The sequence below is a fragment of the Oncorhynchus mykiss genome, chromosome 12, assembly GCF_057628025.1.
Source record: "Oncorhynchus mykiss isolate SJ-2025 chromosome 12, ASM5762802v1, whole genome shotgun sequence".
In the NCBI taxonomy this organism is placed as follows: domain Eukaryota; kingdom Metazoa; phylum Chordata; class Actinopteri; order Salmoniformes; family Salmonidae; genus Oncorhynchus; species Oncorhynchus mykiss.
Genome location: NC_143033.1, coordinates 88327318 through 88354333, shown reverse-complemented (window position 1 = coordinate 88354333; position 27016 = coordinate 88327318). Strand labels below are relative to the sequence as shown.

Sequence of the window (27016 nt, the reverse complement as noted above, 5' to 3'; positions counted from 1 at the left end):
ATACCACCCAGCTGGTCCTGCTTTTACTCTAATGCTCCCAAGGTGTACTTACCCGTGACCACAAACATGTACAGAGGACAAACACTCACACACTGGAGTTTCTTGGGCAACGAATGTTTTCAAACTTTTCAGACTCTTCAGCATGCTCACATGACATGTCACAGCCCGATGACGATAATTGATGGTGTCACTGCAACATCCTCATCCAATCGTCGCCCATCCTGCTCTCCAGCCAATGTCTGCTCTGCCACCCTTTACCCCTACACATCCTCTCCCCTCTCCCCTGTACCCCTCACTACACCTCTTACTGAGCTGCCCCTCACTCTCCTCCCCCTTGCACCCCCACCTCTCTTCCCCTCCTTCCCAACCCCCACCCCTGCTGCTACTTGCTTACAGAAGGACAGGAGGAGAGGAGTGGACTTCCCTCCCCCTTGCACCATCTCAGATAGTATTATTACCATAGTGTTAGATAAGGAGAGACCTAGTGAAGGGTAGCATCCATCCCAGTGATGAGCGTTTCTTCCCTGCATGATTCCAGGTAGAGCTTGTTGCCATAGATAAGCATGTGCATCATGATGTGAGACTAGGGGTGGGACCTGGAGAATGGGAATGCCCTTGCTTCGAACGGTTCAGGTTTGGACAAGAACTGTTCCAAGTGTTTAGAAATGACGATTGGACAAATATTGTTTGGAAAAATATTTGTGTGCTATTTCCTTGTATGACCTGGAACCTTCGTGATCCATCCACTTTAAACTTGACCCTCCATGGCTCGTGAAATTCTTAAACCAAAACAGCTACTTACCATTGATAATCCGTTCCAGCTAGCAAGTATATACTGGCCCAGGAGGGGCCCACTGCCGGCATGGTTTTACGGCCCACAGCTGGAAACCAAATGCGGCCCAACAACATTTTGCCCAGATATCTTACGGACATAAAAGTAGCAGTGTGTCAGTTTTAAGTGGATGTGTAATAACTGAATGACACTGTATGTGGTTATTTTCACCTACACTAAGAAAAACAGGTGCTATCCAGAACCTAAAAGAGTTCTTAAGCTGTCCCCATAGGAGAACCATTTGATGAACCCTTTTTGGTTCCAGATGATCTTCCTGGAACCAAAAATGGTTTTCCTATGGGGACATCCAAAGAACCCTTTGGAACCCTTTTTTCCAACAGGTCTACTCCCAGTCCTCTCTCTTTTTCATCCTTCCTCTATCCCTCTTTGTGTCCCCTTTCTCTCTCGATGTTCACTCACATGGACTTCTACCTCTATTCTTTCCTTTTCTCATCCTCTCCTCCTGTCTTCCTGGGTTGTGTATTGAATGGCACCCTTTTCATGTTATAGTGCACTTCTTTTGAATCAAAGCCTAGGTGAAAATCAGAAATAGTGTCATTTGAGATGTGTTCCTATGAGCAACATGCACATTGTCTGATCAGATAAAAAATACTGTAGACAAAGACCTTAATTAATGCCAGACAAATCCAGACCTCTTTGTAGCGTCCAACGGAAGACTTCCAAATCCATAGCTAGGTACTGTATACTGTAGGTCAAATACAGTGGCTATGGCTCTGGTTAATGCCCTTCATTCATGGTGACCTGGAAGTAGATGATTCATTGGCATGAGCCTTCCATTCTCACATTTACAGCAGGACTCCAACTCCCCTCCCAGAATGCGCTCTGGCTCAGTCAGCCCCTGCTGACTGAAACCCTCCCTCCCCCTGGATGCTGTGACCTGCTCTGAACTCACTTTCTTCTCCACCTTCCCCATTTCCTGTATGTCTACCTTAAAGCCGGCGGCCATGTTGTATCTTACACAGAATCGAACGACATTACTGTTTCAGCGCGTGGAGCCGCCCTCCCCCATCCAGGACGGGCCTCTCAGCCTCCCTCCTACCCAACCGGCAGACCCCGTCAACACCCTGTGAGTAGACCCCTGCCCCCCCCCCCCCCCAACTCTCTCTCTGTCCTCTCTCTCTGTTTTCTCTCTCCCTCTTTCTCTGCAGCCAGAGGGAGGATGGTTAGTGGCTCCACAGGTGGAGTGTCATCCACAAGAAGGAGGAGCAGGACGACACGCTGGGCGGACATGCCTCACGTGTAGAGGACCTGTGTGTGTATGTGTGTGTGTAGTGTGTTCAGAAAGGGTTTGTGGGGATGAGTGCATTCAGTTAGCCTCATACAAGCACTGAATGCAAGGGTCTGATGAAGGTGAAGTATATGGAGCCTGGTTTGTGTGTATGCATGCGTGTGCCCGTCTTTGCCTATCCGTGTGTATATATGTCCCGGGTCTGACTGTGTGTGTGTGTTGTGGACGGATGGGGTGAGTGTGTGTGTGCAAGGGGCCTGTCTGACTGTCTGTGTGTTGTAGACCGGTGGAGGGGGGGGTTCCAGAGAGCCAGTCGTGGGTGACAGTGCGGGCTCAGGAGATGTCCCAGAGAGTAGGCAGCTGGAGTCCTGAGGGACAGCACTCTGAGGATGGCCTGGACAGCAGGCATAACTCGCAGGTAACACATACACACAGGTGCGTGCACACACACACACACACACACACACACATACACACACACACACACCAGCCTCATAAAGAATCCCTGGACAACAGACATAACTCATAAGTGTAAATACATGCACATGCATACGCACAAATACAGATCAATACAGTACGTGCATGTAACATGTACAGTATGTCATTGCACACAAGAACACACTAATAAATGGTTCCCAGTAAACATGACATAGTGATTTTCTTTCATGCTATTCATGTTTCATGTTGTCTGAACATCCACATAATTTCATTGGACTGGTTCATATAGAGCTCGTGTCCTGGTGCTCTTTCCTTACAGGATATTTAGGGTCATCATTGTTGAATCAACTCGTACACAGTCACCGCTGGCTCTGTTTTATTCCTGCCTATTGTCCAATTCCATATGGTCCCTACAGCTCCTCTCCCCTATAGGCACTTAGACAGATCTGAAAGGTGTATAGAGGTGTAAGTAATACAGCACATTCATCTAATGGCTTTGAGTCATTACTAATCCTTTCAGATCTACATGAAGGGCCCAGGAGTTAGTTAATTATTTCCTTATAACCTGCCCTGATTGGCTATGCCTGCTTAAACCCTCCCACCATTCACATCCCATACCCATCTATCCTCCTCAGCCCCCAGGCCCACAACCTCCAAGCCCTCATCCCCCAAGCCCTCATCCCCCAAGCCCTCAGCCCCCAAACCCTAAATAACATAATATTATCAAAATCAAAATGCGTCTGTTTTTGTTGTATTGGCTGCGTCTCAATCCACGGGATACGCCATGTCGGCCTTCTGCATTTGCGGTGGAAAGTGGCAGAACTACAGCACTGTTTGTCAGACCAGGAGACTTCCCGAAAATCGGTCTTCTCACGAAAACGTCTATAGCGTCCAAACGATGGTGTTCTCCGTTTTGCTTTACGACACCCACAAGTGTCACTGGACTTGTCTGAAAGTAACCCAGTACCGGTTTAAAAAAGGAATTGAAGTATGCTATATATATACAAAAGTATGTGAACACCTCTTCAAATTAGTGGATTCGGCTATTTCAGCCAAACCCGTTGCTGACAGGTGTATAAAATCAAGCACACAGCCATGCAATCTCCATAGACAAACATTGGCAGTAGAATGGCCTTATTGAAGAGCTCAGTGACTTTCAACGTGGCACCGTCATAGGATGCCACCTTTCAAACAAGTCAGTTCGTCAAATTTCTTCCCTGCTAGAGCTGCTCTGGTCAACTGTAAGTGCTGTTATTGTGAAGTGGCAATGTCTAGGAGCAACAATGGCTCAGCCGCAAAGTGGTAGGCCACACAAGCTCGCAGAACGGGACCGCGCGTAAAACTCGTCTGTCCTCGGTTGCATCGAGTTCCAAACGGCTTCTGGAAGCAACGTCAGCACAAGAACTGTTCATTTTTTTGTTATTTTTTAAATTTGTTTTAGGGTGTAGATCAGCTTTAATATTCCAGATAGATTGTAGCTTCCATCAATGCAATTGTATGCATCAGTTCCAGTCCCCCATGTTTTTGGGTAAATATAAATACAGTGCCTTGCGAAAGTATTCGGCCCCCTTGAACTTTGCGACCTTTTGCCACATTTCAGACTTCAAACATAAAGATATAAAACTGTATTTTTTTTGTGAAGAATCAACAACAAGTGGGACACAATCATGAAGTGGAACGACATTTATTGGATATTTCAAACTTTTTTAACAAATCAAAAACTGAAAAATTGGGCGTGCAAAATTATTCAGCCCCTTTACTTTCAGTGCAGCAAACTCTCTCGAGAAGTTCAGTGAGGATCTCTGAATGATCCAATGTTGACCTAAATGACTAATGATGATAAATACAATCCACCTGTGTGTAATCAAGTCTCCGTATAAATGCACCTGCACTGTGATAGTCTCAGAGGTCCGTTAAAAGCGCAGAGAGCATCATGAAGAACAAGGAACACACCAGGCAGGTCCGAGATACTGTTGTGAAGAAGTTTAAAGCCGGATTTGGATACAAAAATATTTCCCAAGCTTTAAACATCCCAAGGAGCACTGTAATATTGAAATGGAAGGAGTATCAGACCACTGCAAATCTACCAAGACCTGGCCGTCCCTCTAAACTTTCAGCTCATACAAGGAGAAGACTGATCAGAGATGCAGCCAAGAGGCCCATGATCACTCTGGATGAACTGCAGAGATCTACAGCTGAGGTGGGAGACTGTCCATAGGACAACAATCAGTTGTATATTGCACAAATCTGGCCTTTATGGAAGAGTGGCAAGAAGAAAGCCATTTCTTAAAGATATCCATAAAAAGTGTCGTTTAAAGTTTGCCACAAGCCACCTGGGAGACACACCAAACATGTGGAAGAAGGTGCTCTGGTCAGATGAAACCAAAATTGAACTTTTTGGCAACAGTGCAAAATGTTATGTTTGGCGTAAAAGCAACACAGCTCATCACCCTGAACACACCATCCCCACTGTCAAACATGGTGGTGGCAGCATCATGGTTTGGGCCTGCTTTTCTTCAGCAGGGACAGGGAAGATGGTTAAAATTGATGGGAAGATGGATGGAGCCAAATACAGGACCATTCTGGAAGAAAACCTGATGGAGTCTGCAAAAGACCTGAGACTGGGACGGAGATGTGTCTTCCAACAAGACAATGATCCAAAACATAAAGCAAAATCTACAATGGAATGGTTCAAAAATAAACATATCCAGGTGTTAGAATGGCCAAGTCAAAGTCCAGACCTGAATCAAATCGAGAATCTGTGGAAAGAACTGAGAACTGCTGTTCACAAATGCTCTCCATCCAACCTCACTGAGCTCGAGCTGTTTTGCAAGGAGGAATGGGAAAAAATGTCAGTCTCTCGATGTGCAAAACTGATAGACATACCCCAAGCGACTTACAGCTGTAACCGCAGCAAAAGGTGGCGCTACAAAGTATTAACTTAAGGGGGCTGAATAATTTTACACTGCCAATTTTTCAGTTTTTGATTTGTTAAAAAAGTTTGAAATATCCAATAAATGTCGTTCCACTTCATGATTGTGTCCCACTTGTTGTTGATTCTTCACAAAAAAATACAGTTTTATATCTTTATGTTTGAAGCCTGAAATGTGGCAAAAGGTCGCAAAGTTCAAGGGGGCCGAATACTTTTGCAAGGCACTGTATATATAGTGCCCATCAAAGGTTCGGTTTGGACACACCTACTCATTCAAAGGTTTTTCTTTATTTTTTACCATACATCAAAACTATGAAATAGCACATATGGAATAATGTAGTAACCAGAAAAGTGTTAAACCAATCAAAATACATTTTAGATTATTTAAAGTAGCCATCACATGCCTTGATGACAGCTTTGCAAACCCTTGGCATTCTCTCAACCAGCTTCATGAGGAAATATTTTCCAACAGTCTTGAAGGAGTTCCCACATATGCTGAGCACTTGTTGGCTGCTTTTCTTTTACTCTGCGGTCCAACCCATCCCAAACCATCTCAATTGTGTTGAGGTCGGGTGATTGTGGAGGCCAGGTCATCTGATGAAACACTCCATCACTCTCATTATTGGTCAAATATCCCTTACACAGCCTGGAGGTGTGTTTTGGGACATTGTCATGTTGAAAAACAAATGATAGTGCCACTAAGCGCAAACCCGATGGGAGAGCATATCGCTGCAGAATGCTGTGGTAGCCATGCTGGTTAAGTGTGCCTTGAATTCTAAATAAATCACAGACAGTGTCACCAGCAAAGCAACTCCACAACATCACACCTCCTCCTCCATGCTTCACGGAGGGAACCACACATGCAAAGATCATCTGTTCACCTACTCTGTGTCTCACAGAGACCAAACATCTCCAATTTGGACTCATCAGACCAAAGTACAGATTTCCACCGCTGTAATGTCCATTGCTCGTGTTTCTTGGCCCAAGCAAGTCTCTACTTCTTACTAGTGTCCTTTAGTTGTGGTATCTTTGCAGCAATTCGACCCTGAAGGCCTGATTCATGCAGCCTCCTCTGAACAGTTGATGTTGAGATATGTGTCTTACTTGAACTTTGTGAAGCATTTATTTGGTTTGCAATTTCTGAGAATGGTAACTCTAATGAAATGTTCCTACGCAGCAGAGGTAACTCTGGGTTTCCATTCCTGTGGAGATCCTCATGAGAGCCAGTTTCATTATAGCACTTGATGGTTTTTGCGACTGCACTTGAAGAAACTTTCAAAGTTCTTGACATTTTCTTAATTGACTGATCTTCATGTCTTAAAGTAATGATGGACTGTCGTTTCTCTTTACTTATTAGAGCTGTTCTTGCCATAATATGGACTTGGTCTTTTACCAAATAGGGCCATCTTCTGTATACCACCCCTACTTTGTCACAACACAACTGATTTGCTCAAATACATTAAGAAAGGAAATTCCACAAATGTACTTTTAACAAGGCACACCTGTTAACCTTATATGAAATGCATTCCAGATGGCTACCTCATGAAGCTGGTTGAGAGAATGCCAAAAGTGTGCAAAGCTGTCATCAAGGCAAAGGGTGGCTACTTTAAAGTATCTCAAATATATTTTGATTTGTTTAACACTTTTTTGAGCTACTACATGATTCCATATGTGTTATTGCATAGTTTTGATGTCTTCACTATTATTCTACAATGTAGAACATAGTAAAAATAAAGAAAATACTTGGATTGAGTAGGTGTGTCCGAACTTTGTACTGGTACTGTATATATTTGTTTATATATACCTAAATCAAAAAGCTAGATGATCCATAGTATGACCATCTGAAAACAATTCCATGTGTTAGCTTAGACTTTTAGAGTTTAAATTTGAACTTAAATGGGGTAGGGGTGTCCCAGGGATACCGGATAGCACGGATCAAGCCTTCAGCCCCCAAACATTCAGCCCCCAAGCCCTCTATCCCCAAGCCCCCTGCGCTGAAGCCCCCTGCACCGAAGTCCCCTGTACCGAAGCCCCCTATACCGAAGTCCCCTGTACCGAAGCCCCCTGTACCGAAGCCCCTGCACCGAAGCCCCCTGCACTGAATCCCCCTGCACCGAATCCCACTGCACCGAAGCTCCCTGCACCGAAGCCCCCTGTACCGAAGCCCCCTGTACTGAAGCCCCCTGCCTCAGCCTCAGCAGTTCCTGCTCTTGATCCAAGTCCAAGTCCTAGCTCCTAGACCACAGCCCTAGCCCCTCGCACTAGATCTAAACCTAGTCTTAAAACTTCCCCCGTCCCCATTTCCATGGGTCAAACCCCAGTCTCTCCCACATTACACTACATGCCACTGTACACCACAGGAAGCTGCTGAGGGGAAGATGGCTCATAACAATAGCTGGAGCAAATGGAATGTAATCAAACACATGGAAACCATGGAAACCATGTGTTTGATGTATTTGATACTATTCCATTCATTCCAATCCAACCATTAACACGAGCCCGTCCTCCCCAATTAAGGTCCCACCAACCTCCTGTGCTGTGCACACTACACTCACCCACACTCACATGGGATAAAGGATGACAAACACACCATTGTCCCCGTCATATTCCTTCATCACAGTCACGCCTGCTCTCACTCTATTTTGCAGACGGTAGAGATGAGAGAGATGGGGCGTGACGGTTACTCGGATACCGAGCACTTTCAGCCAATGGAAGGCCACGGAAGGGCCGCTTCCATGCCACGCCTTCCAGGCGACAACCAAGTGAGCACCCCTCATTTCCTCTCCTCCCTCCCTCTCTCGCTCCCTCTAGCTTTCCATCTCCTTGACTCAATCTCCACGATAAGCTACATGACTCGAGACACACAAAGACTAGAGACAGACTATTTATAATCCAACACTGTGCATAACAAAATACTATAAAACATTGTTAAAAATGGACAAGTGACACTTTCAAGCATATTTGTTTTTATAAATGCATGGTATTTGACGTGATATCATGCATTTTGACGATAGCTCCCCTTTCTATGCTGTTGAAATATCGCCCATAGGATGTTTGCCAGACAGACTTACAGGTAAGTCTTACAGACTACCGTACCAAACACCCCAACACCCCACTCTTCCTCCCCTCTCCTCTCCTCTTCTCCTCCTCTACACTCATCCCCTACTGCATGGAGGTGTGTTACTGTGGTTGTCCCTTCTCATCCAGTACCAAGTCATCTCTGCTATATTGTCACACACACACTCTTTGTTTAAGGTAGTCCATCGTATCCAATGATGACTTCCACTACTGCTTGTGGGTTCACTGATGATTGTATAATCTGATGCGGGATGCACACTGTTGCCACAGACAGAGCACACAAAGGCCTGTCCTGTTGAGGCCGGTGAAGTCATGGTCTACGTTCAGTCCTTTTTTCCTCGGTCAACTGCACTCCAGGGCAGAGGCCACGCCAGGTGGAGCGTTCCGCAGCAGTCTGGAGGGAGGCAGAGTTTACCCCACACTTCTTTAATGATGTCTTCAGTTGGGTCCTTTAGACACTTTTTCTGCCCACCTGAAGAGCGACGGCCCAGTTGTAGCTGTCCGTACTGCGTATTTCGCGGCAGGCAGTCCTCTGGCGTCCAGATGGCATCGCTGTGCCATCTAAGCTGGTGGTGTGTGATGGACGCTTCAATACTCATGCAGCTGCTTTTCTGTAGGATCTCTGAGTGCGGAACACGGTCCTGCCAGGTCACTTTCAAAGTGCGTTGAAGGACTTCTATGTGAAAGGACTCCAGTTGTTTTAAGTGTCGGCTGTAGACTGTACATGTTTCACATCCATAAAGGAGTGCAGATACACACTCTGCCTGGTAGACTGCAACTTTGGTGTGGAGGTGCAGGTTGCTATTGTCCAAAACCTTCTTCCTTAGCAGTCCAAAAGATGACAAAGTCTGTTTGACCTGATTCTGGATATCCTGGTCGAGGGGATGCTTCCAAGATATTTAAAATGTGATTCAGTGGGAAGTGAGGAGTCTGATGGAGAATGGAGGTGTTTCAGGCAGAGGATCAGATGACCACTGACATAGGACCTCTGTTCTTGGGATGTTAAGAGACAGCCCCATTAGGCTGTATGCTCTTACAGCTGCTCTGAGTGTGTCTTGTAGAGCTTCTGGGGTATGTGCCACAAGAGCGCAATCATCCGCAAACTGGAGCTCAAGTACTTGTTAGCTTTGATCTTTATGGCAGCTTGGAGCTTCCTAATGTTGAAGAATTTTCCGTCCAATCTGAAGTCCAGGGTCACCCCACTCTCTGTTTCCATGTCCTTGTGCAGGACTGTTGTGACACAGGAAGAAGACATTGAATAGGACCGGCGCAAGCACACACCCTTGCCTCACACCAGTACCAATTCTAAAAGGGTTCAGACTCCTGACGGCTAATTCTTACTCTGGCCACCATCATAGATCTGACGCAGGACGTTCACACATGTCCCAGTGCAGCCATACTGCAGGAGGACCTTCCAAAGGAGTTCACGTGTACTGTGTCAAAGGCTTTGCAGAGATCCAGAAAGGCCATGATCAGGTCTTGTGTCTGTTCACTGAACTTTTCCTGCAGTTGGTGTGCACTGAAGATCATGTCCACCATGCTTCTGTTCTTTCTGAAGCTGCACTGGGACTCCGGTAGCAGATATTCAGTGATGGTGTCGATGATTCTGTGGTGGAAGACCACCAGGACTTTGACAGCAACTGGAAGGAATGATATGCCCCTGCTGTTTCCACAGATGGATTTGCCCCACTTTGATCGGGATGTGCTCTTGTCTCCATATCTCAGAGAGGAACAGGCAAACTGCTCTGGTACAGAGATAGCCCCCCAGTTTTAGGATCTCAGCAGGGATGGAGTCAGGTCCAGGAGTTTAGTTATTCTTCAGTGACCTGGTGGTGGTGCAGACCTCAGAGAAGGTGGGTGGGAGATCAAGGCTCTGGATGGTGGGCAGTGTTCGGAACTCCTCCAGGTCTGAGTAGTCAACTGGGCTAGGCTGGTTTAAGAGGGCTTCACCTCTGGACTATCGTAATTTGGTCCTTTATGAGAGTGGACCCATCTGCACTTCTTAGGGGACAGAGAAACTTCTTGGTTTGTCTTCGGGGCATCACACAACTTGTGCATGTTTTATCTGTCCCCACCAGATTGAATTTCTTGTGTTTTGGAGATCCACCATTCATTTTGTCGTAGAGTACTCTGTGCCTACTTCCACTGCCACACACACACACACACACACACACACACACACACACACACAGACCAGCACACATGTACATTCTTCTGCCCTCATAACTACCACTGCTGTCAGTTCTTATCTTCTATCGAAATCATTATTTCTTTCCCTCTTCTCTAATGGTTTTGCTACAAAGGTGACTTGAAATATGGGTTTTTGTTTCAACCAGGTTTGAATTTGAAATCATGCCCAACTACCAATGATCTAGTGTCATTTTGGGGTCAATATTTCTTTGAGAAGGTATTGATCAGGTGGTCTAGTAGTATACTGTCATGCTCAAACTAAAAAATATATAGTAAATAGGATACTGCTATCTTGAAACAAATGCTGCTGCTATGTGTGTATGTGTGACTATGTCCTGATGTCCTGACAGTGTGTGTGTGTGTGTGTGTGTGTGTGTGTGTGTGTGTGTGTGTGTGTCGTCCAGTCTTCTTTCGTACTCTTGTGTGTCGTAAGTTGTGCCTTTACACTATACTTCACTGTACTGTTGTTTTTGCCTTAGTAGCATGGTGTGTTAATGGGTGTTGTTGCTATGGTGACTGTGGTGTAGATGGTAGTGTTGTTGCCATGGTAACCCTGTCTATAACACTGTCTCTGGCCCTCCAGTGTCTGTGCTCTACTGTGGTAAGTGTTGTTTCTCCCCTCACCGCTGCTTTTGTGTCTAACCGGGTTCTCTCTCTCTCTCTCTCTCTCTCTCACTCTCCTCTCTTCCCTCTCACCTCCCTTTCTTTTCGGGTTATCCCCACCCATATTTATCCCCCTCTCCATTTCTCCCTCGCTCTCTGCCCATGCCTCCCCCGTTATCTGATTTTCACCCCCTCCCCTTACCTTCTTCACCTCTCCCTTCATTCTTTATTTGCGTATCCATCCCTCTGTCCTTCCCTGTCCCTCTGTCCTCTTCTGTGTGTCTGTGTGTGCCCTACCTGTGCTGTATCCATGGCTGTGGTGTGTGTGTCTTCTCTGTGCTCACACAGCAGCGAAGGAAAGGGAGGCAGCGTGGAAATAACCTCAGTGTATGTACCCTGTCTTCCCCATCTCTCCCCCTTTTTTTCTCTCTCACTCACTGATTCACTCACTCAAGATAACCATTTCTCTCTTTCTCTGTCTGTCTCCATCTCTGCCTCTCTCTCCTCATGTCATCTAACATGCTTGTGAATTTCTAAGTCAGTTAAACACAAGGTTCTTAGCTGATTCAACTGGATTTCATAAGTTCAGACAATTTGATTAATTAGTAATCTGAACTTTTTTTGTCAACACGACAGTTATGTTGCTTCAGTTGATTTGACTTCACGGTTGTGAATTTCTAATTACATAGTGCTTAGCTGATTCAACTTGATTTCATAAGTTTAAAAAATGTGCAACTCAACAAATGTTGTTGACTTGGCTATATACAATTAGTCATTTTGACTGAATCTCAATATGCTTTTGTACAGTGTATGTTTCCCCCTCTCCCTCACCTCTCTCTCTCTCTGTCCTCTCTCTGAGTTTATCCATGTATGTGTATCTTGTGTCTTTCCTCTCATTTCTCTCTTTTCTCAAACAATAGCTGGTACTCCTCCCCTCCTATTTGTCTTTGACTACCCTGTTTGTTGACACATAAGACTGACTGATTGCAGGGTAGGAGCTTCAAGCTCTGATTCTTCCACTAACCGATTTCAATTCAGTTCGAATTGAATGTGTTTTATGGCATGATCACTCAAATGCTAAAACACAAATTGACCCCTATCCTCTGATGTAGATCTTATCTGAAAAGATGGCTACTGTATGTACACTGAGTATACAAAAAAATGAGGTGGTAGAATGTTTGGTGGGAGAATGTTTGTTTATTTTATTCATGCCAGCAAAGCCACAACACAACACTAAACAATACATTAATTGCGTTATAACGGTGACAAACGGTGCGGACAAACTGTCAGGGCCTACATAAAGCTGTCCCAACAGCAGAGTTTTCTTTTCAGCACCACGGAGTGAATCCTTACCGTTGTTACACCTGGCTATCAGTGGAGCCTTGTCTAGCAGCGAAACAGTTCATTCAGCCTCATTTACAGCCATTTAAAAAACATAACTGACATGGCTGACTTGCAATTGAGAGGTACAAACTATGGCATTTTTTTATTTTACCTTTATTTAACCAGGCAAGTCAGTTAACCTGTCTACGATACTGGTTCCCAATTGGGGATCAACCCTCCCACGTTCAGCTGAAACGGTGGCGCATGGAACGCAAAAATATTCTTAAAAATATTTAACCTCCACACATTAACAAGTCCAATAGCTCAAATGAAAGATAAACACCTTGTTCATCTAGCCAGCAAGTCAGATTTCTAAAATGTTTTACGGCGAAAACATAGCACATATATATGTAAAACCACCACCAGACACAGCTCATTTCAATAGCCAAAACATGCAATCAACAAACGCAGGATTAAAAAATAAATCGCTCACTAACCTTTTGAAAATCTTCATCAGATGACAGTAATATGACATATTACACAGTACATATTTTTTTTTTCTCAATAATATGCCATTTATATCCATAAATGTCCATTTACAGTGAGTTCACCTTCAGAAATTACTCAAAAATGCCCGCAGGAAATCTATGTAGCGCGGCAAGATAACGTAAATAGACATCATAAACTTTGACTAAATATACATGTTCTACATATAGTTAGAAAGATACACTGCTTCTTTATGCAACCGCTGTGTTAGATTTATTTTTAACGTTACAGAAATCGCACACTATTCCATATGCTGAGACAGCGCTCAGTTCCAAGCTACATTTCCACGTAATGTTGGAGTCAACAGAAACACAGATTTAAGCATAAATATTCCCTTACCTTCGATGGTCTTCATTCAGAATGTTCTGGAAGGCTTCATACTTACCCAATACATCGTTTGGTTTCAAGTCTTGCGTCTTTGTATTAGCTACTGCTAATAACATCAGCTGAAATGCACCCAAAACGTCCTCTGGTCCGGATAAGTTGCGCATCAAAACTTCAAAATTACACATATGTCGACTAAACAGGTCAAACTAAGTGCAGAAGCAAGCTTTATGATGTTTTAGACATGCAAAACAAACTTCAATTCAATCGGCCATCGTCTGCCCTTCTCTTGAGTGCTGGAAACAAAGGAATGGCTGGGACCAATTCGCGCCCATACGCACAGCCTATTCTCTCGTGGCACGCACTAATTTCACTCCCATAGGGTCAATTCTCGATTTGAAGCTCTACTGAAAGAGGACATCTAGCGGAAGAGATAGAAAGTGTCCCCAGAATCATAGCTCGTTGGGAAGGGTGGGGGCCATGACGTCAAAGTTGCCCCAACTTTCATGGCCACAAAAACTAGTTTGGAAGAATGCCTGCCCTGTGAGTTCTGCTATACTTACAGACATAATTCCAACGGTTTTAGAATCTTTAGAGTGTTTTCTATCCAATAATAATTTTTATTTGCATATATTAGCAATTTTTGACAGATTTTTTTTCCAGTTTACTAGGGGTACCCAATCTCTCCAAAGGGGGCGTATGTCTGCCATATCCTAGGAACAGTGGGTTAACTGCCTGTTCAGGGGCAGAACGACAGATTTTTACCTTGTCAGCTTGGGGGTTTGAACTTGCAAACTTCCAGTTACTAGTCCAATGCTCTAACCACTAGGCTACGCTGCCGCATAAGGGAATAATGAGAGGCAATCCGTAATTTTGATTACAACATTAATGAGCGAGCTAAGTCGGCGTAGCCAATATAACTATTTGTTCAGCGACAGAAATGTACACCGACAGAAATCAGAACAAGGGCCGTTCTTACATTATTTTCCCTGTACACCAAGTCAGAACCGTAGGAAAAATAGAGGGGGCATATAAGCCTAGTTAAATAAAGGTTAAATAAAATAATAAACAAATAAATAAGCAGACAATTATGATGACATTTCTCTAAAACAGGCTATAGGCTACATGTGCACCACCAAGTCAGAACAGTAGGCTAAGTTATGAGAGGGAAAGGGACACAATTATTGAAGTGAGGCACATGGGCTACTAACAGCTTACTACACAACATACACTTAGTATTACTTTATTAGCTACAGTATACATTTCTCCCTGGCATATTGCATAATTTATGCAGCAGCATACAATACATTTTTGGACTCAACGTTCTGCTGTGCTCACTTGAACAGGAAGGTGGCTCGACAGTCCTTCTTGTGGGCAAATTTTGTCATGAAACATTGTCATCAAAGTCTGGCTTTCTCTGGATTTATGGTGCTTTCAAGACAACTGGGATTTGGCAAAAACAAGGTTGAATCATGACGTCAGTGATCTTGAGGTCTGAGCTCTAGAAAGAGGCCCGAGTTCCCGACTTGGAATTTCGAGTTGGATGACCGTTCAAAACGTATTTTCCCAGTCTGAGCCCCTTTTTTTCCAGAGTTCCCAGTTGTCTTGAACTCACCGAAATCTGACATTTCGGGGTTCCGAGTTGCCAGGTGTTTTGAACGCAGCAGAAATCATGCTGGACTGACAAAATGGCCAATGTATTCAACCTTTTCTGGCCCATGGTGTTGTGTGTGAATGTTTATCCTTTTAAGCTTGGAAAAGAGACCCCTAAACCCAGACTTGGCCCACACACCCTTTCCACCGAATAGCAGGCAGGGGAAGCAAAATAGTAATTGGTTTGCAACGTTTATAGTTAGCCACTGATTCCTTCCAAACCTCTCATTGTTGAATTTGCGATTTCCAACTTGTTTTGTAATGTTTATGTCCAATGGCCGATGAGCACCGATAGTTGTATCTATAATTTCCCTTCATATGACAAAGATTGAAAAGGATTTGCCTGTAGATTGTCGACGTGATTCATGATGATGACTTGATCAGTCCAATCAACGCTACGGTAGATATAACGTGATTTGACGTCATTTTATCTGTGGCCAATGACCTTGAGCCTTCTTGGATGGGCACTTCTAATGTAAATCTATGGCAGCACCCAAGGCGGCCTGAACTTTCTAGCTCTTCCTGTAGATTTTGCGGTGACGTAGTGTCCCCATGAGTGACAGAACACTGAGCCAATCACGGCGCAACTGGAGAAGATTGCCAACCCCTATGCTCTGTATTTTCCGCTGGCTGCCCCACCCCCACAGAAAGCACTGAGCAATCCTGAAACACCTGCTGTGTTTTGGAGCTGCCTTACTCAAGAAAGCAAAAAAGAGACCATGTTTGTATGCGGCTTTATTAACACCTCTTGGAACTACCCATCCCGGATCCGGGAGAATTGTCATCAACTACACTAATTCGCATAGCGCAACGGTCAAATTTTTTTACTAGAAAATATTCATATTCATGAAATCACAAGTGAAATATAGTGAAACACAGCTTAGCCGTTTGTTAATCACCCTGTCATCTCAGATTTTGAAATTATGCTTTACAGCCAAAGCAAGACAAGTGTTTGTGTAACTTATCGATAGCCTAGCATAGCATTATGTCCAGCTAGCAGCAGGAAGCTTGGTTACGAAAATCAAAAAAGCAATCAAATTAACCTTTGATCTTCGGATGTTTTCACTGACGAGACTCCCAGTTAGACAGCAAAATGTTCCTTTTGTTCCATAAAGATTATTTTTATGCCGAAAATACCTCTGTTTGTTTGTAACCTTATGATCAGAAATACACCGGAAATAGCGGGATGGACAATGACAACGCAGAGAAAAAAAATCTAATTATATCCATAATATTGACAGAAACATGGCAAACGTTTTTTATAATCAATCCTCAAGGAGTTTTTCAAATATCTATTCGATAATATATCAACCGGGACAACTGGCTTTTCAGTAGGACCGGGAGGATAAATGACTACCTCTGTCTTTTACGCAAGAATCACTCTGAGAGCCCTCAGCTGGCCACTTACGCAATGTAGTCGTTTACGCTCATTCTTCAACATAAAGGTGTGAAACTACGTCTAAAGGCTGTAGCCACCTTAGGGAATACGTAGAAAAATGAATCTGGTTGATTTCCCTTTCAATGGCCAATAGGGGTGCATAGGAAGACAACGGTTTCAAAATAAGAGGCACTTCCTGATTGGATTTTCCTCAGGGTTTCGCCTGCAATATCAGTTCTGTTGTACTCACAGACAATATTTTGACAGTTTTGGAAACTTTAGAGTGTTTTCTATCCTAAGCTGTCAATTATATGCATATTCTAGCATCTGGTCCTGATAAATAGGCTGTTTACTTTGGGAACGTTATTTTTCCAAAAATAAAAATTGTTTCAAGAAGTTTTAAATCCAACTATTTTTTTTATATTGTTTGCAAACTGATATGTGACACGTATTAATGCCAAAAACCATGCAAAACAAGCAAAAAATATAGAAATAAATATATATATATATATATATATATATATATATATATATATATATATATATATATATATATATACACACAGATGGGGCTAAAAACAGGTGGGGTTCTGAGTTGCACCCTCTTTTTTGTACCCCCCAGTTCTTGACCCAAACTGGTGCGCCTGGCACCTACTACCGTACCCCGTTCAAAGGCACTTAAATATTTTCTCTTACCCACCCTCTAAATGGCACACTTACACAATCCATGTCTCAATTGTCTCAAGGCATAAAAATCCTTTAACCTGTTTCCTCCCTTTCATGCACACTGATTGATGTGGATTTAATAAGTGACATCAATAAGGGATCCTAGCTTTCACCTGGTCAGTCTATGTCATGGAAAGAAAAGGTGTTCTTAATGTTTTGGATACTCGGTGTCTATGCAAAATATAAGCAATATGGCAATAGCTCCACCCTGCCCTCTGATAAGCCAGATGGATTTTTTCCATATTACTTACATCTTGCCTGGTGAATGTGATTATGCGAGGTCAGGATGTTGGAACAAGGCTAATTTACTTACCTCTTTAGTCCTTGTGCCAAGCGGGTGGGGTCAAGGTGTTGATTTGGGATTGGCAAACTCTGCACCTTCTCTCTGTCTCTCTCTCTTCCTGCTGCTGCTGCTCTGTGTTGGGTGTACCACGTGTGTTGCGTGTATCATGCCTGTGTGCTTGTCTGTGCTGATGTCATCAATGTGCTGCTGTATTGGTGTTGGTGTTGCATGCATGCCAGGAGTATGTGTGCCCTTGTTGGAGTGATTTTGTGCTTGTGTGCATGCATGTGTGTTTGCGTGTGTGTGTAGGCTTGGTGAGTGTGTTTGTTGTGTGTGCTTGGTGTGTGCTTGGTGTGTGTGTCTCTATGTGTGTTTGTGTGTGTGAGGGTATCCTAGCTACACACTGTCTGCTGGTTTCAGTCCATTATCATATATTCTGGTTTCAACCTGGAATACCAGGGGAGTTAACTCTACATCCAAATGATCCCTTCGTTCAATAAAGAATCTAAAACCAGCAGACACTGGAGGACTAGTACTGAGCAGGCCTGGTATATACAGTATGCAGGTGTGTACCAGTAGCATTATAGGCACTGTCCTGGTGTCCAGCAGCCCTAGGAGGTCAGAGCGGTTCCCCGTGCCCCAGAAAGAGAACTCCTGAGTGGGGCTGAGGACTCGGGACAGCTCCTATGTGCACGCTGGCAGAGGATTGTGTTATGATTTTGGGGGAGGGATTGGGTGGGGACGAGGTGGATTAGTCTTTTGGGGGGATTAGGTACTGATACTGACCTATCTTTCCAGATGGAGTCCTGGATGCATGTCAGGCATGGCCTATTGCCTCCCTTTCATCTCCCTTTCTTCTAATTTTTACTGTTGTTTGTCTTCTTCCTCTTCTCTTTTTATTCTCTCTCTTTCTCTCTCTCGTTCTCTCTCTCGCTCTCTCTCTCTGTCTCTTTCTCTCTCTGTCTCTTTTTATTCTCTCAATCTCGTTCTCTCTCTCTCTCTCTCTCTCTCTCTCTCTCTCTCTCTATCTCCTTCTCTCTCTGTCTCTTTTCTCTCTCTCTCTCTCTCTCTCTCTCTCTCTCTCTGTCTCTCTCTCTCTGTCTCTCTCTCTGCCTGAGGCAGCATGATGTATATATGATACTAATACAGGCATGTGTGTGGAACAGTATGGGGGGGGGGGGGGTTGTCATGGGTTACCTGGTGCCCACCTCTACAAGGTTATACTGTATATTGTAGGAATGTGAAAGCACACACATGTAAAAGTCAGGTAAACAACTATACAGTATATATACACACACACACACACACACACACACGTCGACAAGAAAGTCTACATTCCTCCGTTTCCCCATTATGTCTGGAGACTATAGAAAGGAGACATGAGGAAAGTAAACCTGAGAAGCCTGCTGTGTGACTACTCTTTTCCTCTCTGTCTCACTCTCCCATCATCCCTCTCTCTCTCTTTCTCCATCCCACTCTCCCATCATCCCTCTCTCTCTTTCTCCATCCCACTCTCCCATCATCCCTCTCTCTCTCTCTTTCTCCATCACACTCTCCCATCATCCCTCTCTCTTTCTCCATCACACTCTCCCATCATCCCTCTCTCTCTCTTTCTCCATCCCACTCTCCCATCATCCCTCTCTCTCTCTCTCTTTCTCCATCCCACTCTCCCATCATCCCCCTCTCTCTCTTTCTCCATCACACTCTCCCATCATCCCTCTCTCTCTCTCTTTCTCCATCACACTCTCCCATCATCCCTCTCTCTCTCTTTCTCCATCACACTCTCCCATCATCCCTCTCTCTCTCTTTCTCCATTACACTCTCCCATCATCCCTCTCTCTCTCTCTTTCTCCATCCCACTCTCCCATCATCCCTCTCTCTCTCTCTCTCTCTCTCTCTTTCTCCATCCCACTCTCCCATCATCCCTCTCTCTCTCTTTCTCCATCCCACTCTCCCATCATCCCTCTCTCTCTCTCTTTCTCCATCCCACTTTCCCATCATCTCTCTCTCTCTCTTTCTCCATCCCACTCTCCCATCATCTCTCTCTCTCTCTCTTTCTCCATCCCACTCTCCCATCATCTCTCTCTCTTTCTCCATCCCACTCTCCCATCATCCCCCTCTCTCTCTCTTTCTCCATCCCACTCTCCCATCATCCCTCTCTCTCTCTTTCTCCATCCCACTCTCCCATCATCTCTCTCTCTCTCTTTCTCCATCCCACTCTCTCAGACTATAACAGATAATAGTCCTATGAAGCGCTCGGCCTCCTCCCTTGGTCACAGTCGATCTGGGAGGGGCCAGAGGGAAAGGGGGGGGGGCGATGATTATGCAATGGAGTATGTGATCCCCGAGGAGGGCGGAGCACCGAGGCACAGCCACCGACGCCGTGACCGAAGCCACCGGGCCTCCGAGCGGTCACTGTGTCGATATACAGACGCAGATACAGGTCAGAGACAGAATGAGTGTGCATGCGTTGGTCAGGAACGGTTCAGAATGTGTGTGAGTCAGAGAGTGTGTGAGGAGAACGTGCTTAGTTCCCTGAGCTGTTACCGTGTCAAAGTGTGTTTGATGTTGTCATGTTGTCATGGTTACAAAAACACTAGAGATACCATGATGACAAGAATAACTGGCCTCCATTCCAGCAGGACTGGGCACAGACTTGAGCACCACCACTCAGTCAGGTGACCTGCCACCCAAGGAGAAGGACCGTGACCGCGACAGAGACCGCGGTCGGCAGAAAGACCGCAAACACCACCACCATCACCACCACCATCACAGCGGCTCTGTGGACAAGGAGCGCTACACACCAGACCGTGCCGACCGCGCCGACCGGGGGGGAGAGCACGGTGGTCACAGACAGCCCCGAGGAGACAGAGACCACGACCGGGATAGGGAGCACGACCGTCGCTGGTCACGGTCACCCAGCGAGGGCAGAGAGTGCATGACACACAGACAGGTGGGCTTCTATGATGTGTGTCAACATTGAACCACCTTCCTAACTGTTTTAGCCTCAGGTTCTCCTTTTAGTTCTACCTTGAGTGTCTCCCCCATCTCCTTGGCCTAAATATCTTTAGGCGGCTGACTTTCCCTTTTTGACACTTCCATACATTGTCTATTCATTAACTATTGTTGTTTATAGGATTCAGCAGTTTAGACACACATTTACACACAGAGGTGATTGGTTAACAACCTAGATTCAGATAAGAGACAGACTGAACAAGGCAACAACACTGAAAGAGTGCATTGTGGGTACCTTCACAATCACCATTTTGAGGCCTACTGTGTCAGATCTGATCTCTTCTTTTCTTTTCTCCTGTTGTTTTTGTGTCCTCTCTTTATTCTTCATGACTCATCGCTTTTCTCTGTTTTCTACGGTGTATGCTGACTTCCATAATTTTCTATATATCTCTTTCTTTCTTGCTTTTTTATGTCTTTCTTTTCCCGGCATCCTTCCTTCCCCTCACACTCTCCTGATTGCGCTCTTCTTCTTCTTCTTCTTCTTCTTCTTCTTCTTCTTCTTCTTCTTCTTCTTCTTCTTCTTCTTCTTCTTCTTCTTCTTCTTCTTCTTCTTCTTCTTCTTCTTCTTCTTCTTCTTCTTCTTCTTCTTCTTCTTCTTCTTCTTCTTCTTCTTCTTCTTCTTCTTCTTCTTCTTCTTCTTCTTCTTCTTCTTCTTCTTCTTCTTCTTCTTCTTCTTCTTCTTCTTCTTCTTCTTCTTCTTCTTCTTCTTCTTCTTCTTCTTCTTCTTCTTCTTCTTCTTCTTCTTCTTCTTCTTCTTCTTCTTCTTCTTCTTCTTCTTCTTCTTCTTCTTCTTCTTCTTCTTCTTCTTCTTCTTCTTCTTCTTGTTGTTGTTGTTGTTGTTGTTGTTGTTGTTGTTGTTGTTGTTGTTGTTCTCTCTCCCTCTCTTTATTTATTTCTCCTTGTATTTCTCTTTTTCTCTCTCCCTTTCTTTTCCCTCCCTCCCTCTCTCTCTTCCTCCATCCCTATCTCTCTTCCTTCTTACCTATCTCTCTCTCTCCCCCCCTCTCTCCCTCTTCCTCCCTTTCTCTCTTCCTTCCTTTCTCTCTTCCTCCCTCTCTCTCTTCCTCCCTCTCTCTGTTCGTGTCGTCGTTAATTTTATGGTTCTTTTTTTATTTGCCTTCAATGTTCGTGTAGGGCAGTAGTTCGGTGAGCGAAAGTCCCGCTCCCTCTACCTCGGGGACCAGTACCCCGAGACGAGGCCGTCGGCAACTCCCTCAGACCCCGGCAACGCCCCGCCCACACGTCACCTACTCTCCTGTCGTCCGTAAAGCCATGGCCACACCTCCCGGAGCCCAGCCCCTGGGGCGCAATCCCGCCCCCGCCCCTCACCGCTTTTCCCCTGAGCCCCCCCAGGGACCTTCCCCACCCCACCATGGCTCACCCAACCAAGCCTGCCACCTCCCTCCCCGCTGGGGGGACGGGGGAGGAGAAGGAGGAGGAGGAGAGAGTGGGTCGCTGGAGGGCGACGGCTGCTTCTACAACCAAGATTACCAGGATTACGACCGTGAGCACCACAAACCGCCTCCCTACGAGCAGAGCCCCACACAGGGCAACCCTCACAAACCTCACCCCCTCAACCACCCTACTCTCCCCGTGCTAAACCATCCCCCAACCCCACAGCAGCAGCACCCTATCAACCCGCACCCAAACAACCCCCACCCCAACAACCCCCACTCCCGCACCTCGCCCAGGACTTCCCGCCACGCGCCCCCACCCAACACCACCCCCACCCACCAAGGGCAGCAGCCTCCCCCCACTCGACGCCTCCCCAACGGCTACCGTGCCTCTTCCCCCTCCTCGCAACACCACCACGGCCCCACCCACCCCGGGCCCCACAAGGTCCCCCCTCCCCAGCCTAGAGGGCCCCGCACTAAAGACCTGCACGAACCCTACAACAACACGGATGACAACAGGTGCTAGCCTCTGGAGACTATGGAGGGATGGATGGAGGGAGGGAGTGCTCAACCACACTGTCTGAGTTATCAGTCCCTACCTCCCAGCCCAGGAAAACACACAGCCAGATCACTGATCACCATGAGACAGGGGAAACCAAGGCATGATTCTTTCTTTCCTTATTTCCGTTTGTTTTTCTTTTCGTTTCTTCTGCTGCTCAGTGTTTCCCGGGGATGGAGGGAGTGAGGAAGGGGTAGTTAGAATAAAGGGATGAGGAGGAGGACCACTGAAGGATGAGTGGAAATTAGTGAACAGGGTATGGAGTACAAACCAATTCCTCCTCCAAAAACAATGGAACCCAGCTCATCAGATGCAAGGAGACAAAAATGGATGATTTCAAAATGGATGATACAGGGACGGATGCTTTCCTCAACGTATCATGATGCTACGCCTCTGGAAACAATATTAAAAACCGCCACAACGACCAAGACGTCATCACGTAATCAACGCAAGAAACTATGACATTGCGGAGAACTAAGTGGAGTTGCGTTAGTTGCAAAAACCAACCACCAACCCCGATGATGGGGAGATATTGATGAGTTTTATCATCTGTGTTTACTGTTAATAATGACATCAGTGATGATGAGCCTCTCACCTGAGTGTGGTGGGGGGAGTGGGGGGGACACCGGGACACACACCCTAACTCTGAACGAGAGAGGGGGTTATGTAGGCGGAATTTATCCATTCCAACCCCCCAACCCCCCCAAAAAGATTCCGCCCCAACCCGAGTAGAGAAGAAACATAAAAAAGTGGATGGTGAACATTAAAAAAAAATTTCTTCAGTATTTCTTCTTCTACTCCTGCGGCTGCTACTTTTCCCTCTTCTTCTTCTTCTTCGAAACATTGAAGCTTGATTCTTCTGTTGCACCCGCACAGCTTCGTTGGAACTTGCAGAGTTTAAAAACCTGTGGAATCCTGCATGATTGATACAAAAAAATGATAACAAAGAGAAACTACTGTAATGTGGGGGAAACTATCCCTGGGTCCTTTCTATATTAGTCTGTGGGGTTCTCTCTTTTTCCTGTAATCCCTTTGTTTCTCTCTCTTCTCCCTGAGGCGTCCCTCTCTCTCTCTCTTCCTGTGCTGCATGTATAATCAGGATAGTTAGGATGGATGGAGAGATGAGGCGTCCCTCTCTCTCTCTCTCTCTCTTCCTGTGCTGGAGGTATAATCAGGATAGTTAGGATGGATGGAGAGATGAGGCGTCCCTCTCTCTCTCTCTTCCTGTGCTGGAGGTATAATCAGGATAGTTAGGATGGATGGAGAGATGGGGCATCCCTCTCTCTCTCTCTCTCTCTCTCTCTCTCTCTCTCTTCCTGTGCTGGAGGTATAATCAGGATAGTTAGGATGGATGGAGAGATGGGGCATCCCTCTCTCTCTCTCTCTCTCTCTCTCTCTCTCTCTCTCTTCCTGTGCTGGAGGTATAATCAGGATAGTTAGGATGGATGGAGAGATGGGGCGATGAGGAAGAGAAGCACAAGGTCCAAGCCTTTTTTATGCGGAGGGACAGGATGATCTATTTCCCACTTTGTTCTTATTGAAATGCTCTGTGCCAAATTATAACTGTTGATGTGGCTGAGATTGCACAGTCATTTTCAAGGAAGTAGATATTTTGTTAGGCAGGAAAGTATGAAAACACAGACCCCACATATTATAGGTTCATATTAAAAGGGAGTTGAAACTGGGGGAGGAAGTTACAAGCACGCTCCATGGTCCTTATTGGCTCTTCATCTGCTGATGCATAGCCTCGTTCAAACCAGAGATATGTCTCTAGTCTTCCAGGGTTTGTGTTTGAAAGAGCGATGAAAAGAGAGAGAGAGAAAGAAAGGCCGATGAAAGGAGGGAACCTCTTCATCTTTCGTTTATTTGTTATTAATAGTGATAATGGTTCTATAGATACTGATAACAATACTATTGATGATTATGATAATGACGATGATGATAATAATAACGATGATGATAATGGTGATGATGATGATGATGACGATGTTCATGCTTGTGAGAGAGAATTATTTTAGTCTTGTATTTGTGTTTGTTACTTTCGAGTCGGTTGTGCTCAGCGCGTCACCATCTTTGTTTAGTGAGACGTTCTGTCTGGTTGGTGGTCCACTGGTCCGGCTGGTGGGCGGAGCTTTGTCAGAGAGGTGCATTGTGGGAACAGGAGTAATCATAGTAATGACTCTGATGCAGTGTAATACGGTGGGGAAGGGAAAAGGAACTTAAAAAGGAACTCAAAAAAAAGAACAATGTCAAACATCATACAGGAAATCATGTATCTGACATGTATACTTGTTCATTGGACAGTTGTTTACATATATTAATCATTTGGGTAAATATAGGGCAGCTAAATGGTCTTGCTTAGGTAACGGGGTCTACAGACTAAAGTAGACCAGATAAAGCAGTTATGAGACAGAGCTCCTCTACCAGTTTGGCCCTCTAGGTGGCACTGTATGCAATACATTGCATCCCTGTCCTATTGCATCATTGTATCACCCCTTCTATTTTTGACTGTCGGATTCCAATGTTTTCGTATCTGTCTTTAAACTGGGAGCATAAGGTTTAAGTGTTGTCTGTCACTGGTGGATCACCTCCTTTGTGTTCAGGACATGTAACACAGCCAATCACAAATGCACAGGACATTTATCACAGCCAATGAAAATGCATGGGAGAAACAATGACTGGGTCTTTTCTGCCAAACCTCTGTGTCCTGTGTCACCCTATTCTCTTTTTGTGTGTCTTTGTGCGCCTCAACCTAACATCCATCCTAATACCCACCACTGTCCCGTACAGTGTCTCTCTCACAGTTGCCGGACTTTGAGGATTGCCATAGTGAACCATTAATTTATTAGAATTATGTCATTATTATTCTTATTATTACAACCCATGTCAAAACCATTAGCGTCAACAAACAGTGTTTGTTCACGGCTGCCATAGATATAGCGCAGTTAGATCTGCACATATCTGGATTCTGATGTACTGTAAAGACATATCCCATTATTCTATGTACCTCACTTTGACCAGAAAGTGCACAGGCACATTGCCTTTACAGTATTCATCTAACGTAGGAATGTCATAGACGTGTATAAGTCACATCACAACACTGATAAGATAGGAATACACAGATACACTGTAGCAAGTATGCATGTACGTGCGTATGGCGTGTGTGTTTGCGTGTGTGTCTGTGTATGAATGCGTTCTTTTATAGCAAGAATGTGTGTACATTGAATGTGTGTGTGTACATCAATAGCTAGCTGTTTTTGTTGGATATTTCATTTCATTTGTTTATTTGCTTTGAATATTTTGTGATGACATTTGAGTTGGTAAGTGTGTGTGTGTGTGTGTGTGTGTGTGTGTGTGTGTGTGAGTTAGCCTGTGTTTGTGAGCGAGTGTCAGAATGTTTGTGTGTCTGTGTGCAAGATGAAATAAGATGTCAATCACCCTACAATTGAAACTATGAGAGGCCCTAACATTCACTGTCAATCATTGTGTCCTGTACTGACCAACCATCCACTAACAACACATATTCTAAATAACCCCACTGTTACTTCAAAAAGCAATGTATGAGCTGCTATGGAAAACAAAGCATTTTAAGTACCAAAAAAATACCAAAAAAAGGGAAAATATCTACTTCCAGAACTGCATGTGCTATGTGCATGCCACACCGTGGATGAACAGTCATCTTCAGGAATCAAAAAATAAGAATATGAATTCAGATTTTAAAAAATATATGAATATAGATAGATGTTTTTACTAAGCAACATGTTTTCTTTCTTCCTTCTATTTTTGAGAACAAAAAAGGTTAAAAAAATATATAAAAAAAAAAAAACATCAGCTGAGAATCGAAGTTGGTTTGTTTATTTATGTTGCCAGCTGTTAACTGTAAACATGGAGGTGAGACACTACACAACCATGTTCAGGACACTACAAAAAAAAGAGAACTCCTGTTTTAAAGAAGAGAATCAAATTAAAAGAGATGGGGATATCCCTGCCTACTTTTGGATGGGGCCAGGAGCCAGCCAAATCTGATGATGTAACCCTTAAAACTCTGGCTGTGGAATCTTTTATCTCTCACTCACTCCCTCTCTATTTCTCTCTCACTCTTATCTCTCTCACTCTTATCTCTCACACTCTCAACCTATCTCACCGCTATTTCTACCCGTGCATTTTGTAATTCCAGACAGAATTCTTCCTAATGAATAAAAACCAGAGAGAATGCACACTGTTGGTCTGGAGAGACTTCCGTTTCTTTTTTTGTGTGTGTTTTCAAGTGTATGCTTGAATGTGTGCGTATGTTTGAGTGAAAGGGTGTATTATAGTGAGAATGAGAGTGTGTTTGCATGGGGTTATAGATTTGGAGAAGTAGAGACGTTTGATGTGTGTAACAGAGTGTGTTGTTATGTGTAAGGTAGTGTGTATACGTGGATTTAGGAGTGTAAATATGGTGTCTCTGTTAACTCCCGTCTGTTTCTAGTGTTCCCCCTGCCTGCCCTGTC

The 27016-nt window shown here is 44.7% G+C and overlaps 2 protein-coding genes across 27 annotated transcripts in view; one reads left to right on the top strand and one right to left on the bottom strand.

The window, feature by feature from the left end:
* The window catches only part of LOC110538722 (alkB homolog 7, RNA demethylase), a 185925-nt gene extending 172216 nt beyond the window's left edge, over positions 1-13709 (bottom strand). The window contains exon 1 of the mRNA XM_090193937.1: positions 13577-13709. Within this exon, the coding sequence (XP_090050063.1) occupies positions 13577-13585 (9 nt within the window). The 5' untranslated portion in view covers positions 13586-13709. The remainder of the gene's footprint in view (positions 1-13576) is intronic.
* Positions 1-25220, top strand: part of cacna1aa (calcium voltage-gated channel subunit alpha1 Aa) — a 175654-nt gene extending 150434 nt beyond the window's left edge. For 11 of the 26 annotated variants that reach the window (XM_090193918.1, XM_090193913.1, XM_090193928.1 and 8 more), the window contains 7 exons: positions 1816-1919; positions 2364-2499; positions 8100-8213; positions 11671-11709; positions 19782-19998; positions 20195-20508; positions 21705-25220. In XM_090193918.1, the coding sequence (XP_090050044.1) occupies positions 1816-1919; positions 2364-2499; positions 8100-8213; positions 11671-11709; positions 19782-19998; positions 20195-20508; positions 21705-22490 (1710 nt within the window). In that variant the 3' untranslated portion in view covers positions 22491-25220. The remainder of the gene's footprint in view (positions 1-1815; positions 1920-2363; positions 2500-8099; positions 8214-11670; positions 11710-19781; positions 19999-20194; positions 20509-21704) is intronic. The other 15 variants (XM_090193926.1, XM_090193923.1, XM_090193925.1 and 12 more) reach the window with 9 other exon arrangements.
* Positions 25221-27016: the final 1796 nt, after the last annotated feature.